The sequence below is a fragment of the Gossypium raimondii genome, chromosome 4 (assembly GCF_025698545.1).
Source record: "Gossypium raimondii isolate GPD5lz chromosome 4, ASM2569854v1, whole genome shotgun sequence".
Lineage (NCBI taxonomy): Eukaryota > Viridiplantae > Streptophyta > Magnoliopsida > Malvales > Malvaceae > Gossypium > Gossypium raimondii.
Genome location: NC_068568.1, coordinates 46613880 through 46628037, shown reverse-complemented (window position 1 = coordinate 46628037; position 14158 = coordinate 46613880). Strand labels below are relative to the sequence as shown.

At 33.9% G+C, this 14158-nt stretch overlaps 3 protein-coding genes across 3 annotated transcripts; all 3 read left to right on the top strand.

Annotated features, from left to right (window-relative positions):
* Nucleotides 1-3434: 3434 nt before the first annotated feature.
* Nucleotides 3435-6120, top strand: LOC105779917 (G-type lectin S-receptor-like serine/threonine-protein kinase LECRK1). Its single transcript, XM_012603915.2, has one exon. The coding sequence runs from the start codon at nucleotides 3592-3594 to the stop codon at nucleotides 5965-5967; it is 2376 nt and encodes a 791-aa protein (XP_012459369.2). The 5' UTR covers nucleotides 3435-3591; the 3' UTR covers nucleotides 5968-6120.
* Nucleotides 6121-8045: 1925 nt separating this feature from the next.
* On the top strand, nucleotides 8046-10681 carry LOC105780897 (G-type lectin S-receptor-like serine/threonine-protein kinase LECRK1). The gene has a single exon (XM_012605427.2). It carries the CDS (start codon nucleotides 8100-8102, stop codon nucleotides 10515-10517), a length of 2418 nt encoding a protein of 805 aa, XP_012460881.2. The 5' UTR covers nucleotides 8046-8099; the 3' UTR covers nucleotides 10518-10681.
* A 941-nt stretch (nucleotides 10682-11622) lies between these two features.
* Nucleotides 11623-13736, top strand: LOC105780697 (uncharacterized). The gene is made up of 3 exons (XM_012605176.2): nucleotides 11623-11895; nucleotides 12029-12117; nucleotides 13318-13736. Exons 1-3 carry the CDS (start codon nucleotides 11733-11735, stop codon nucleotides 13444-13446), a joined length of 381 nt encoding a protein of 126 aa, XP_012460630.1. The 5' UTR covers nucleotides 11623-11732; the 3' UTR covers nucleotides 13447-13736.
* Nucleotides 13737-14158: the final 422 nt, after the last annotated feature.

Below are 14158 nucleotides of genomic sequence, written 5' to 3'. Positions count from 1 at the left end.
ATTTAAGTTCCAAATGAAATGTTTTTTTTTTCTTTGCACCGTGTAATATATGAGCCAAAATATTAACATTATCTTTGAAAATTCCCACCGTAATGCCTCAAGGATCACAAATATTGTCCCTAATTGCACGTCTTGCAACTCCACTGTTTTACCTCCATCAACGCGTGCTATTCTTGCTCCAGCTCGGCCTCACTTCTTTCCAAATGGGTGACACACAATCCGTAAGTCTCCAAGGAAATAATGATCACATATTTCTTCTTGTCTTATTTCATGGAAATTACCAACGTCACTATTGAAAAGCGTGTAGGTGGACTTGACCAAGACTTTTCTTGGCAAGTGGAGTAGAAGGCCAAATGTGTTGGTTTCTTTCTATTTCATCGGAATGAAAGCTTCCAGCCAAAGGAATAGTTTTTTGTTTGGTAAATTAACATTTGGGTCAACTAATTTTTAAAAGGTGAATAATGGTCATTAACCCCTCACTAGAATGATGTCGTGACACATTAACTCTTAACAATAATTTTATAAATAATTTAAAAAAAATTCAAAAATTTCTTTATAAATCTTGAAATTTATAATTTACTTTCTAAAATTATAATTTTCTTTTTAAAATTATAGGCATACGATTTTTTAAATCATAAATTTCTAAAGAGATTTTGTACTATACGAACAAGTCTTGTTTTCTCTTAATGATTGCTGTTAGTTCTCTTTAGAAGATCTTGATTTCATTTAAGACATTAAGATGAAATTTTGTCAAGGACAACACAGTTGTTGCCATGCATCCATTTATCTATTATCTAACGTAAAGCTATCATACTCTTGGTGGTTAAAGTATGAAATTTTAAAAATTCTAAAAGTATTTGGAATTTAAAAAATATATTAAAATACACATCTAAAATGAACTTAGACAACAGGATATCTAGATTCATTTGAATATATATATAGTTTATCCAAGTTTATTTTAGTAAGTTTATATTTTAGTCACTCAACTTCAAAAAGTTAAAAAAATATTGTCATTGAACTATTCGAAAGTTTTTATTTAAGTCACTAGGTTGTTAAGTTTTTTTTTTTAAATGACCGGCTAGCGAGTTTCCAAGTGACAAATTGACGATTGGTACGGTGGGTCAGTACCCATTACTAAGTATAAGAACATACATTAGATTTAAGTCGATTTGATGATCAATGTTAAATATCAAAGAACCAAGTTGTTTAGATTTCGGTTTGCAGATTCGTGATATTCAAAGTTATTTTATGAAAAGAAACTAAGTTGTAAAAGAGAAGAAGAGTGAGAGCTTTCGATTAGAGTAGACGATTCAAATAGAGAAGATCATATAGCAACCTAATGAGTTAAATGAAAACTTTCGAATAGTTCAATGATCATTTTGTAACATTTTAAAGTTGAGTGACTAAATCATAAATAGAGGAATTCCTGATCCTATTTGTAAAAGAAAAAAAAATCTATCGTTAATTTACCAAATAATAATTCTCACCAAAAAAAAAAAAAAAAGCGGTTCCAAGTGTACCACGGATTTAGCCTTGCATAGGTGCGAGGACTTGACCAAGACTTCAATGGAATTGTTTTTATTTTAATCAACAAAAATATCGCTTTATTTCTTTCAATTTACAATTTATGAACATGATAATAAAACCAAAAACTATAACTTTCAAATTGCAGAAAATAAATGACTATGTGCTCACAACCATTAAGGTAATGAACATGCTAGCATACATAGTGGAAGATGAGAAAGGTCCACCTTTCTTTCTTTCCTTCCTTTTTCTTTTTTACATTTTAAAAATAATTAAATCTTAGTCTTAGTCTCTAAATTTAATCTCTATTTTTAAATTTATAACATATTTAGTTAGTACATTTTATAATAACAGTTAGTATCATTAAAACATTTGTAAATTTGAATATCCTAAAAGTCTTATTTTAGTTAGGATTACATTACTTTTTTGACATTATAAACTATACTAACATTTGAGATTTAATTTATATATTTTAATTTTTGACATAATTTAATTTGGTTCCTCTATTTTTATCCTTGAGATCAACACTATTTCAACAAAAAATCATTTTATATTTCTAAAAACATTCTAATCAATATTTCTAACCTTATTTGTATTACATCAAAGAATTTAATAAAAGAAATTTTAACAATAATAACAACTAAACTTAAATATTTAAATCCAAAAATTAACAACTATATTCTTAAAATAATAAACCCAGAATTTTTTATTCATAAATACCATAGATTTTATAAATTAAAAACACTTGAATTAAACACAACTATAATCTAGCTTTTTTAGTACATCATTTAAGCTTATATCAAAATATTTTTATTTTTATTTTTTATAATTAGTTGAATGATGACTTCAAACCAATCCCGCAAATTCTCTTCGTCCTTCTATCAAGACTGTAGTGATGATGCTGGAAGGGATCACTGATATATTTATTCCTCCATGTCCAACTGCTTCCTTCATCTAATTCAAGTGATGATCTAAATTGCATATAAATTTTGGTTAAATGTGACATACAAACTTTGAATTACAACTACAATTATTTATTTCTTTAAATATGTATATTGAATCACAATCATACATTTTGACTACAATTAAAACTTAATATATATAATTATACTAAATCAAAGTTCATGCTTGAATTGCACATTGAAAATGAAAATGTGCATATTATATATATATATATATATATATATATATATATATATTATAAATTTCAAAATGAAAATGTACGAACCATTTATTTTATTTATGTTGGATTCAATTTTTATTTTTTGTAAAAACTAAGTGTTAAGTATGATTCCTATTTTAGTCAAATTTGAGAAATAATCTTCTAGTTAAACTCATTTATTTGTTTCAATCAAACACCGATTAGTTTAGATTATTTTATTATTATTTAACCTATGAATTTAGCCTATAAATAGACTCTTTTACAACATTAGAAATACACACATTAGATATTAGAACCTCATAACACATTTATTTGTTTACATTTTGAGGGTTTTTTTTCGAGTTTTCGTGGTTTAATTTTTATCTTCATCTTTTGTACTCTTCACTCTTTTGCCATTATAGTAAAATTATCTTTGCCTGTGATTTTTTATCCTCTTTTAGAGGGGTTTTTCCATTTTAAATTTATTCCGCTATTTTTTTACTTGTTGTTTAATCGGGTCGATCCTAACAGTAAGTAAATTATTTCATTTTAACTAATTTATTTTTGACATAATGTATAAAATTAATTTACTTATTCTTTTGAGTAAAATGATAAAACACAATTTTACTTTTAATATAAGTGTTTTTATGGTAATTTAAAAAAAGAAATCCTTCTTAATTATTTATATATTAATCTCGTATAGATTTCATACAAACCGATCAATGACAAGCGTATTACGACAAACATTTGGATACGTCTGAAAGTGAGAAAAAGTAAAAATACTTTTGTTTTGAAAAAAAAGATTTAAAAAAAAAAAAAAAGAGCTAAGCTCTAATAGTCGGAGTACATTTGGTTTCGTCTAGCAACAGTGTTCCCGTTTGCTCTCTAACTCGTTTGCTCGTCTCCTTACATCACCAACCCTAACTATGGCTCATTTACTACAGTCAGATATTCTCTTTCTATTCCTTCTCCTTTCTTTACATGTTATTATTATAGCTCAAGGAAACGAGTCGAACATCATCCGACCAGGTTCTTCACTTTATGCCGGAAAACACCCTCGTTCATGGCCCTCATCTTCAGGGTATTTCCAATTTGGTTTCTATCGCCAAGGCAATGGATATGCGGTTGGAATCTGGCTTGTTGGCCGGCCAGAAAACACCATTGTCTGGACTGCAAATCGAGATGATCCGACTGTCTCCTCAAATGCTACTTTGGAATTCACAACACAAGGCAGTTTGCTTCTTCGGACTGAGGACGGTGTGGAAAAAATTGCGAATCTGGCCGGGTCGGTATCTGTTGATTCAGCTTCTATGTTGGACACCGGGAATTTCATGCTCTACCAGAACAGGACTGTTGTTTGGGAGAGCTTTAATTTTCCAACGGACACAATATTAGGAGGCCAGAATTTAAGCGGTTCTCATAACCAGTTGATTTCCAGTGTGTCAAGGTCAAACCATTCATCTGGGCCATATTTGTTGAGAATGCAGGATGATGGTAACCTTGTAGCCTATGCAAATAATCCTGCTGAACTTGATCCTAGTGATGCATACTGGGCCACTATGACTAATGGTTGGTATTTTTCTGTGTTGAATCTCAATGAGAGAGGCGTTCTAGCAATGTATTCATCACCAAAATTCCACCAAGAAAAAGTTTTGGCAAACCTCTCCGCAACTGGGAACGAAACAATGATTATCTACAGAGCAACCCTTGATCCTGATGGAAATTTCAGATTGTACTCGCATCAACTCGAACGCAATACTATCTCACACAAGTGGCAGATTCTGAATGATGAATGTGATGCTAAAGGTCAATGTGGGTTGAACAGCTACTGCTCCAGCAGGGGTAAGGATACTGAGTGCTACTGCTATCCTGGTTTCACATTTATCGACGAGAATACCAAATCCCTGGGCTGCTCTCAGAATTTCACTATAGATGAGTGCGTGGCAAGGAAAGATCTAGTGATACATTACAACATCACTACCTTAGACAATATTGATTGGGCTGGTGATCCTTATTCTGTCAAGCAAAACTTGGAAAAGGAAGACTGTAAGAAATCTTGCCAGGAGGATTGCTCCTGTGGCGGAGTTCTCTATTCTAACCGAAAATGCTGCAGCATGTATATGCTACCGCTCAAATATGGTAAAAGACATGGAAATATAACAACCACAGCCTTCATCAAGTTGATTCTGGGTAGCACCATTAGCCACCCACCCGAAACAAGTCAAATATTGATAAGCGAAGGAAACCAAAGCCTCATTTTAACCATGGGCTTAAGTTTGGGTTCCGTTGCAAGCTTGTGTTTTGTGATTGCAATAGGTAGCTTCTTGTTATACAAGCACCGAGTCCAAAATTATGAGAAGCTTTTAGAAAATAAAAGTTCAGGATTAACCGAGCAGTTTACGCTACGATCATTCACTTTCGATGAGCTAGATGAAGCAACAAATGGTTTCCAAGATGAGTTAGGAAAAGGTTCATTTGGAACAGTTTATAAAGGAATTTTGCGGGATGGTAAAAGTAAAACTATTGCCATTAAAAGACTGGCGAAAGTTAACGAAGGAGAAACAGATCAGATTCGAACCGAGATGACAGTCATTGGAAGAACTAATCACAGGAACTTAGTCCGATTGCTTGGTTTTTGTGTGGAAGGTTCAAGGAAGCTCCTCGTTTATGAATACTTGGGCAATGGCTCACTGGCAAACTTTCTGTTCAACATGAATAAACGCCCAGTGTGGAAAGAGAGAGCCCGAATTGCATTGGACGTAGCTAAAGGTATCTTTTATTTACATGAAGAGTGTGAGGTGTGTATCATCCATTGCAACCTCAAGCCCCATAACATACTCTTGGATGATTCATTGACTGCAAAGATTTCAGATTTTGGGTTGGCAAAGCTATTGAGGACTAATCAAACATGCAGTACCCCTAGGACCAAAGGGACTGCATGGTACTCGGCACCTGAATGGCAAAGCAGTGGATTGGTGTCGGTAAAAGTTGATGTATACAGTTTCGGGGTGATACTATTGGAGATCATATGTTGCAGAAGCAACATAGAAGTACAAGTTTGTAGTGCAGATGAGATACTGCTTTCTACATGGGTATACAGTTGCTTTATTGGCGGAGAATTGAATAAGCTTGTGGAAGGTGAAGAAGAAGTGGACATGAAAATGGTGGAAAGATTTGTGAAGGTAGGGCTTTGGTGCATTCAAGATGATCCCAATTTGCGTCCATTGATGAAAAATGTCATCTTTATGCTGGAAGGAACAATGACTATACCAGTCCCTCCATCTCCATCACTTCTGTTATAACTTTGATTTAGTATTTACTTTAATTTTGCTTTTCATGTGATGCATGATGATGTGCTTATTTTTCTTTTCTTTAATGTAATGCAATTATGTAAGATAAGAGAGTTTAATTCTAAAAAATAAAATTTCAGTAGTTAAAAAATAATAGTGTTAATTTTCTTGCCTTCAAAATCTGTATATATGGGGCAGCTCTTCACCGAAAAAAAATTCATTCTTGCCTTAAAATTTTTTCTTTTGATTTCATATTTATTTAAATGAATTGATGTCTAATTGACTTTTAATAAATAATTAAAATGTCATTCCTATTAAGAAATGCTAACAAATATTATTATGAAATAATTCAATCAAATTGTTGGTGTGTAACTATAGAAGTAAAATTATAATTAACAAATGATAAAATTGATGATCACATGTCCAATCGTATATGATAAAACTTAAACTTGAATACTTAAAAAGTTTAAATCTCTCTCCTAACCAACAAAACAAAATTGGGGCTAAATTAGCCATATATGCTAATTTATTTTTTAAATTGGCCTTTTAAGCTGGATTTTTGAAAAATTAGGAAAATAAACTATTTTTTTGGAAAGAGGAATGAAAAATGTGTCCAATTGGGCGTACTTTCTACACAGTTGGCAGGAAAGTTCGCATAACTGGTCGCACTTTCCTGTAAATTGGATAGAAAGTGTGTCAACTAAGCGCACTTTCCCCCAACTAGATACTCCAACGACTTTTTGAAAGTTGGTCGAGCAACGGTAAGAAAATTTAAAAGAGGGCAACGATAAAATTTTTTCACTATAAATACCCCCTATTTTATTTTTTCACTCACATCCTATTCCTTCAATTCTCTTAATTCTCTCAAATTTCTCAAGCTTTTCTTCTAAATTTTTTGATATTCTCATTTAAAAATCTTAGTTTTTTTTAATTATTCCGTATTTTATTTGTTCGGATTAAATTTTCACGAAATAGCAACCTCCCTAATTCATTTCGACAACAAGCACATTTCCGTCACTCAAGTAATAATGGTAAGACGAAATTTTAAATTTAGTTATTTTTAATTAAGTTAAAATTAATTTTTTTAATATTTTAAAATATTTTTTTGTTATTATAAATAGGTGGATGATTGTGTTTTGGAGGGGATCATACATAATTTGGTAGCGTCTCCGATCACCTAAATTCATGGTTACTTGTAAAAGGTGAGATTCTTGCATACGTCTCGTATACTTGGGGGTTGCAAACTTAACCCTACACTCATCAGCATGTTGGTGGAAAAATAGAGGTTTGAAACACACACTTTTCATCTTTCATGTGACAAGTGTACAATCATACTCATATGATCATCCTCTTTATTTAGCACCAAATTGGTTTCCATAAAAAATTATAATATCCTTTTAAGTCTTTTTAAAATTAATCCTATTAGAATTATTGATTTAGTCTAAAGCTGATCATGGGTCGGGCCGAACCGAGGCAAAAAGTCTAGGTTTGGGCTCGATCTACCCATATTAAAATCTTTTATATAATTTTTATATAAAAATAAATTTAAAAAATATAATACATCAAATACTTTAAAAATATTAAAATAATTGTTTACCAACAAATTAAAAATACATTAAAAAATATTTATGCTTAAATAACACTAAGATATATACAACTTCACAAGTAAATGCCTTTAAAAAAATAGTAAAATTAACAATGAAACAAAATTTATACAATATTTAAATATTAACAACAAAATAGTAGTAATATAATAGCGAACTTATAGCAAAATAATAATAAAACAACAACAATTTTTCTTATGCAAATTCGGGCCGAATTGGGCCTGAGTTGAAAAACTTACCTAAGACCCGATCCTTTTAAAAATTTATCATTATCATTTTGTCCAAACCTATTTTAGAAACCTTTATTTTTACCAAAAATTTTCCAAACTTTTTGGGTCAGTCCTATTCGCCCTGTCTAATTTAGCCTATATTCAATTTCCTCCTTTGCGTTTGCTTTTTGTTGTTTTCTAAAAATTCAGCCTTTCAAATTCCAATTAAATAATTTGTTGATATTTTTAAATTTTTATTATCTTTTCGACTTCAGCCATTTATTATTTCGTCATCACTTGCAAAATAGAAGAGAGAAACACCATATTTCCCATGGCTTCGGTGTGGGCTTTTCTCTTGCTCCTTTCTTCTCTCTGCGTGAAGCAGTCAAGCAGCATCATTTCGCTGGGATCTTCGCTTTCCTCGGCCACTCAATCCATCCCGTGGCGTTCTCCTTCTGGTCGCTTTGCATTTGGCTTTTACAGTCAAAACGGTGGCCTTTCTGTTGGAGTTTGGTTAGACGGCAGACGAAAGAACGATAACAAAGTTGTATGGACAGCAAATCGTAATGAGCCGCCGCTCACTTCGAATGCAACTCTGATATTAAATGGCAAAGGTGTGCTTCTTTCGATCACTGTGAGCGGAGAAAAGAAATTTATTGCTAATCCAAACAATTCGGATGTCAGTGTCTTCTCTGCCTCCATGCTAGATTCAGGCAATTTTGTGCTCTACAACAAAGACAATCATACCATTTGGGAGAGTTTCGATAATCCTACTGATACCCTTTTAGGAGGTCAGACTTTATTAACTAATCACAAGTTGATCTCCAGTTCATCAGAGAATGATCACTCACCTGGAAGGTTTCATCTTACCATGCAAAGAGATGGGAATCTCGTTCTATACCCTCTAGAGTTCGAAGATTCTCCTCCAAATGCCTATTGGAGCACAGATACTTTTGGGAAGAACTTGTCGCTCAGCCTTTTTCTTAACGCCACAGGCCTCCTCGAACTCATCAACAACGATAATTCGTCCATCTACGACAAAATTAATCGTTGCTTTTCTAAAGAGCCGACATACAATGACTACAACGAAAGCAGCAGCAACAACAACAGTACTGTTTTCAGTGCAAGCCTTGATGTTGATGGGAATTTCCGGTTATATGCTCATCTGTTTGAGCAAAATGGTGGGTTTCACACTTATCTACTGTTGAGGGCGGTGTTAAATTCCTGTAAAGTTAAAGGTTTTTGTGGTTTCAACAGCTATTGCACATTTAATGATTATCAACCCTACTGTGCATGCCTTCCCGGGACTGATTTTATTGATCCTCTTCAGAACAAGCTCGGCTGCAAGAGAAATTATTCTGAAGCACACTGTAAAGGAGGGAAGGCCAATATACCCTTTTATAACATGACTTCAATGCAAGGTATTGTATGGACTACGGGCATATTTTACAGTAAAGAGCAACTGTCCAAGGATGCGTGCAGCCGAACATGTTTGGAAGACTGCAATTGTGAGGCAGCACAGTTCGAGAATGGGATTTGCAGGAAACAAAAGCTTCCACTCAGGTATTTGCTACGAGATCCTGGTGCCGGAGAGATTTCTATAGTTTTATTGAAGGTGGGAATCAAAAGCCTTGAAGCAGACGACGACACTGTTCTCTCTGAATTAAAGCTACCCAAAGTCCTAATCAAACGGAAAAATACGACGGTGCTACTACTTCTTTTAACTCTCAGTTTTGTTGCATGTTCATGTGCTTTGCTTACAATCTCTGGTGTATACATTTATAAATTTCGAGTTCTAAGATACAAAAGGCTGTTGGAACTTGGAAATTTGGGCCTAACGGAAGAGCTTACGTTGACATTGTTTTCTTACAAAGAACTAAAGAGAGCAACAAATGGGTTTAAAGAAGAATTGGGTAAAGGATCCTTTGGAGCAGTCTACAAAGGGTCTTTAAACAGAGGAAGACAGTTGATTGCAGTGAAGCGACTGGAGAAGTTAGTGGAAGAAGGTGAAAAAGAGTTCCAAGCAGAAATGCGAGCAACTGGTAGAGCTCACCACAAGAATTTAGTTCGACTTTTGGGATACTGTGTTCAGGATTCCAAGAGGCTATTGGTGTATGAGTACATGGGCAATGGCTCCCTTGCAGATCTACTTTTCAAGTCAACAAATCCCCCAGATTGGGATGAAAGAACAAGAATAGCCCTGGATGTTGCTAGAGGAATCCTCTATTTGCATGATGAGTGTGAGACTCCAATCATTCACTGTGATATAAAGCCGCAAAACATATTGATGGATGATTTATGGAGAGCTAAAATTTCGGACTTTGGGATGGCAAAACTGTTGATGGGAGATCAAACAAGGACCTTCACAGGCGCAAGGGGAACTAGAGGATACGTGGCACCAGAGTGGCAGAAAAATACTCCAATATCAGTGAAGGTTGACATTTACAGTTACGGAGTTGTGCTGTTGGAGACTCTGTTTTGCCGACGGAACTTGGACCCCAATGTATCAAAACCAGAGGAGATCCTTCTATCAACTATGGTGTATGGATGTTTGGTTGAAAAGGAGTTGGATAAGCTAATGGTTGGTGAAGAAGTGGATAAAAGAAGCTTGGAAAGAATGGTGATGGTGGCACTTTGGTGTATTCAAGATGAACCAGCTCTTTGTCCTTCCATCAAGACTGTAGTGATGATGCTGGAAGGGATCACTGATATATGTATTCCTCCATGTTCAACTGCTTGCTTCATCTAATTCAAGTGATGATCCAACAATCAATCATTTCACTCAAAGTATATGTGTAAGTTGTCAATAAAATATGTAAAATGATTCCTGTAGTGTCCTCCTATGATATGCTTGGGATTATGTACTGGTTTCTTAGTATGAATATTCAGTTGCATTATGTTTGTTATTATGAATATTCAGTTGCATTATTATTACTCAACCATATATTAATGAAATGGTGATTTAAGTATGATTATTAAACACAAAGTATGAAGAATTTACCTACAGGAATAGATTATCCAATTGTAAGAAGCAGTATCGCAGTATCCAGTTGATGAGTTTATGTAATATTCGTAAAACTATTACTTGCCTACAGTAGATAAGTTTATACAGTAGCTCCATGTAAATACTACAAAAGCAAATACAATATTGATATACACTAATGGCCACATATAAGGGCGGGTTTACGACCCTAACCCGGCCTAATGGACTACCATCAGATAATTGGATAGTGACCTATTGGACTAATGGGTCATTTTGTCACATAACAAACTTTTGAGTTGGTAGGCTCTAGTCTGGGCCTTTATACATAGACCAAAACATTTTTGGGCCTAATTGAGTTTCATCTAAGCTAGAAAATAATTCTACTCAAGGTTTGGCCTTATGGAATAAATTATGAATACAATATATTAATATTCAATAGGAAATTTTAAATTATTATATACTTTTATATTTAATTAAATATATGTTAATTTTTATATTTATAAATTTATTTTTTATTATTTAAAATATAATTAATCATTATAATTAAATTAAAATAAAAAGGGATAAATTACTAATATAATAAGCTAATACTCAATGGAAACATTAAATTATTATACCCTTTTGGATATAGAGCAACTTCAAAACTCGTGACCAGAACCTACCCTCTTAATGAGTCTACAAAATGTGAAAAATTAATTACTGAGCTCGATCCGATAGATACCTTGAAAAATTAAAAAAAATTAATTATTACAAAATTTCAAAACTATTTGACCCAAATCAAATAAAATCCAAAATAATTCATACAAAAAGCCTCAGCCCATCAACAGGTGTGCTCCCAACCCAAAATAAAACAAATCCAAAGATAATTCGATCCGAATCCGCCAAACCCACCCGTTTGGTTGGAGGAGACCCGTTCTTCTCCTTTGCTTCCCTTGGTGCTTATGATCTATGGCTTTATTCTCGAATTGAAGGAAAAGATCAATGGCTCCAGCAAAGAAGGGAAAAGCCAAAACCCAGAAAGCTGAATCATCGCAGCCCTCTGAAAATGACTCCAAGTTCCCATCTTCAATCCGCTCGGTTCCTCCTTCGTCTGTTGCCATCACCATCCACGCCAAACCCGGCGCGAAATCTTCCTCCATCACCGGTCCGCTACTCTCTCTCTTTTTCCCCACTATTTTCTATTGAACATCCTTAAGTTTGTTATCATTCACGATCCCTATTCTTTACCTTAATGGGTTTTTTCTTTTCTTTTCTTTAAAACTTTGGGGTCAGCCCAGATTTCAGCGACGACTCTGTAGGGGTCCAGATTGATGCGCCTGCCAAAGATGGTGAAGCTAACGCTGCACTCCTTGATTATATCAGCTCGGTCTGTTCTTTGCTTCTTTTTTTCCTCAAGTTTTTTGCTTCATTGATTTTTTTTCCAGGAATTCAGTTCGGTTTCTTTGCATGAATATCTTGTTAAATATCAATATAAATTTGTAACTTTTTTTTTATCTCCTCTATTGACTCCAAATATGAAACTCATTTTCCAACTAGGTAGCTAACATTACATTGCTATAGTCATAATTTGGTGAGATTGAATTCTTATTTTAAGAAAATGAACCAATTTATTAGGAAACCTTGAATTGTACCTACCCAATTAGAAATCACTCAGCCTCCTTCTCTAAGTTTCCTATTGCTAAAATATCAGGGAGAAAGAACTATTCCCTGAGAAAAAAGTTCTATTGGCTTAATACCAAAATCTGCTTACTGTTCTAGGAGCATTTGCCTGCTATATTGCTTGCATCCCTGAATTCAAGGGTTTCACCTAAAACTTCCAGTTCCATTAGGCTTCCACTGTAATCATCCTATCAATGATAGGAAAGATCAGCAACTTTTAGTTTTTGAATTATTTAGTGTACATTCATTTTGTGTAGGCGTCACATGTGTCATTCGTTGTGTCCATCACAGTTCATTTAGTGCAGGATGAGAAGAGTGTGTAAATATCTTGGCTTGGAAAAAGGTTTGTAGCACTGAGGAAACAAGTATTGGACTAATTAGACCACGAATGAGATTAAAATATTGGTCCGGAACTACATTAGGTAATATAGATCCATGAATCTGCCCAAATACCCAGGATATGTTTACTTGGATGCCATTGATGATTGTGACTGTGAGCTTTTATTCTTCTCGGAAAATTAGTCTGTATATGTTCATCTTTACTGCTTATATGATTATACAAAGTATGCATCCTTTTCTTCTTCCTCATAGCAGTTAACTTCTAAATAGTTCACACACTATGTTCTTTAAATTGAATTTGTTGAATGATTAACTGGTTTTAGAAAATGTGCCCATGTTTCCATCCCTGATTCTTATAATAATATGTACGCATCTTCACTGGAGTGGATAGTCATATGAAGTGCAACTTTTTGTCATGGATGATGGTTGTCATAGAAATCTGGAGTCATTTAGACGCTGTTAACCAAAAACTTCATATTATATTTCTCCATGAAGTATTTTGCTCTTTTTCAATGCACTGTCTCCCTTTTCATTCTTCTTAATACTTGTAATTGTTCCCATATGGCAGGTTTTAGGGGTGAAAAGAAGGCAAGTTTCAATAGGTTCAGGCTCTAAATCAAGAGATAAGGTGGTAGTTGTTGAGGAGATCACTCTACAGAGTGTATTTGATGCTTTGAACAAAGCATCCAAGTGCTAGCGATGGAGAGACACCTTGTGAAGTGCTAGTTATTGTAAGATGGTTAGTTCAAGCCAGGGATGATACTTGGTTGCTTCCTTGATTCAACTTGAGAATTCTCGTAAAACTCAAATAGTGGGAGTTGCCTTATGGCTCGTTTCGCTTGTAAAACAGTCATCTAATCAGGATAGTAGTGGCAATCATGATGCATGATGATAAATTGTGTCTACACAATCGTTGACAACCTTCACTGGGACTGAGGTACATGTATTACGAATAAGAAAAGGAGAAGTCATCTATCATTGATTTGATCTTGAGGCTACGCTAAACTACAAATAATTCGAGTATATATATTTAGAAAATTCAATTAAAAGTTTATCGATGAATGCTGGTCAACGCCCATTCAACGTGGGTCAATGTTTGATCAACTTCACTCAACATTCGACCAATAGATGGTGTTTACGTGGATTTTTTGTCATGTGTTGCTTATATAATTAAGGGTAGGTTTGAATGGACGGTGCGTTTACTTGTGATTAGTGTAAAAATAGTAGTGGCGGTGAGATTAGATACTATAACAATATTGTAACATAAAACAAAAGATAAATTAAATGCACTGCACCTCACCGTCTATTCAAACCCTTATCGATAGTTAATAGTTGATGGATGGAAATGCCAAAAAGAAGGAAAAAAAAAAAGGTAAACTATCTGATTAAAAAATGGATGTTTTTGAAAT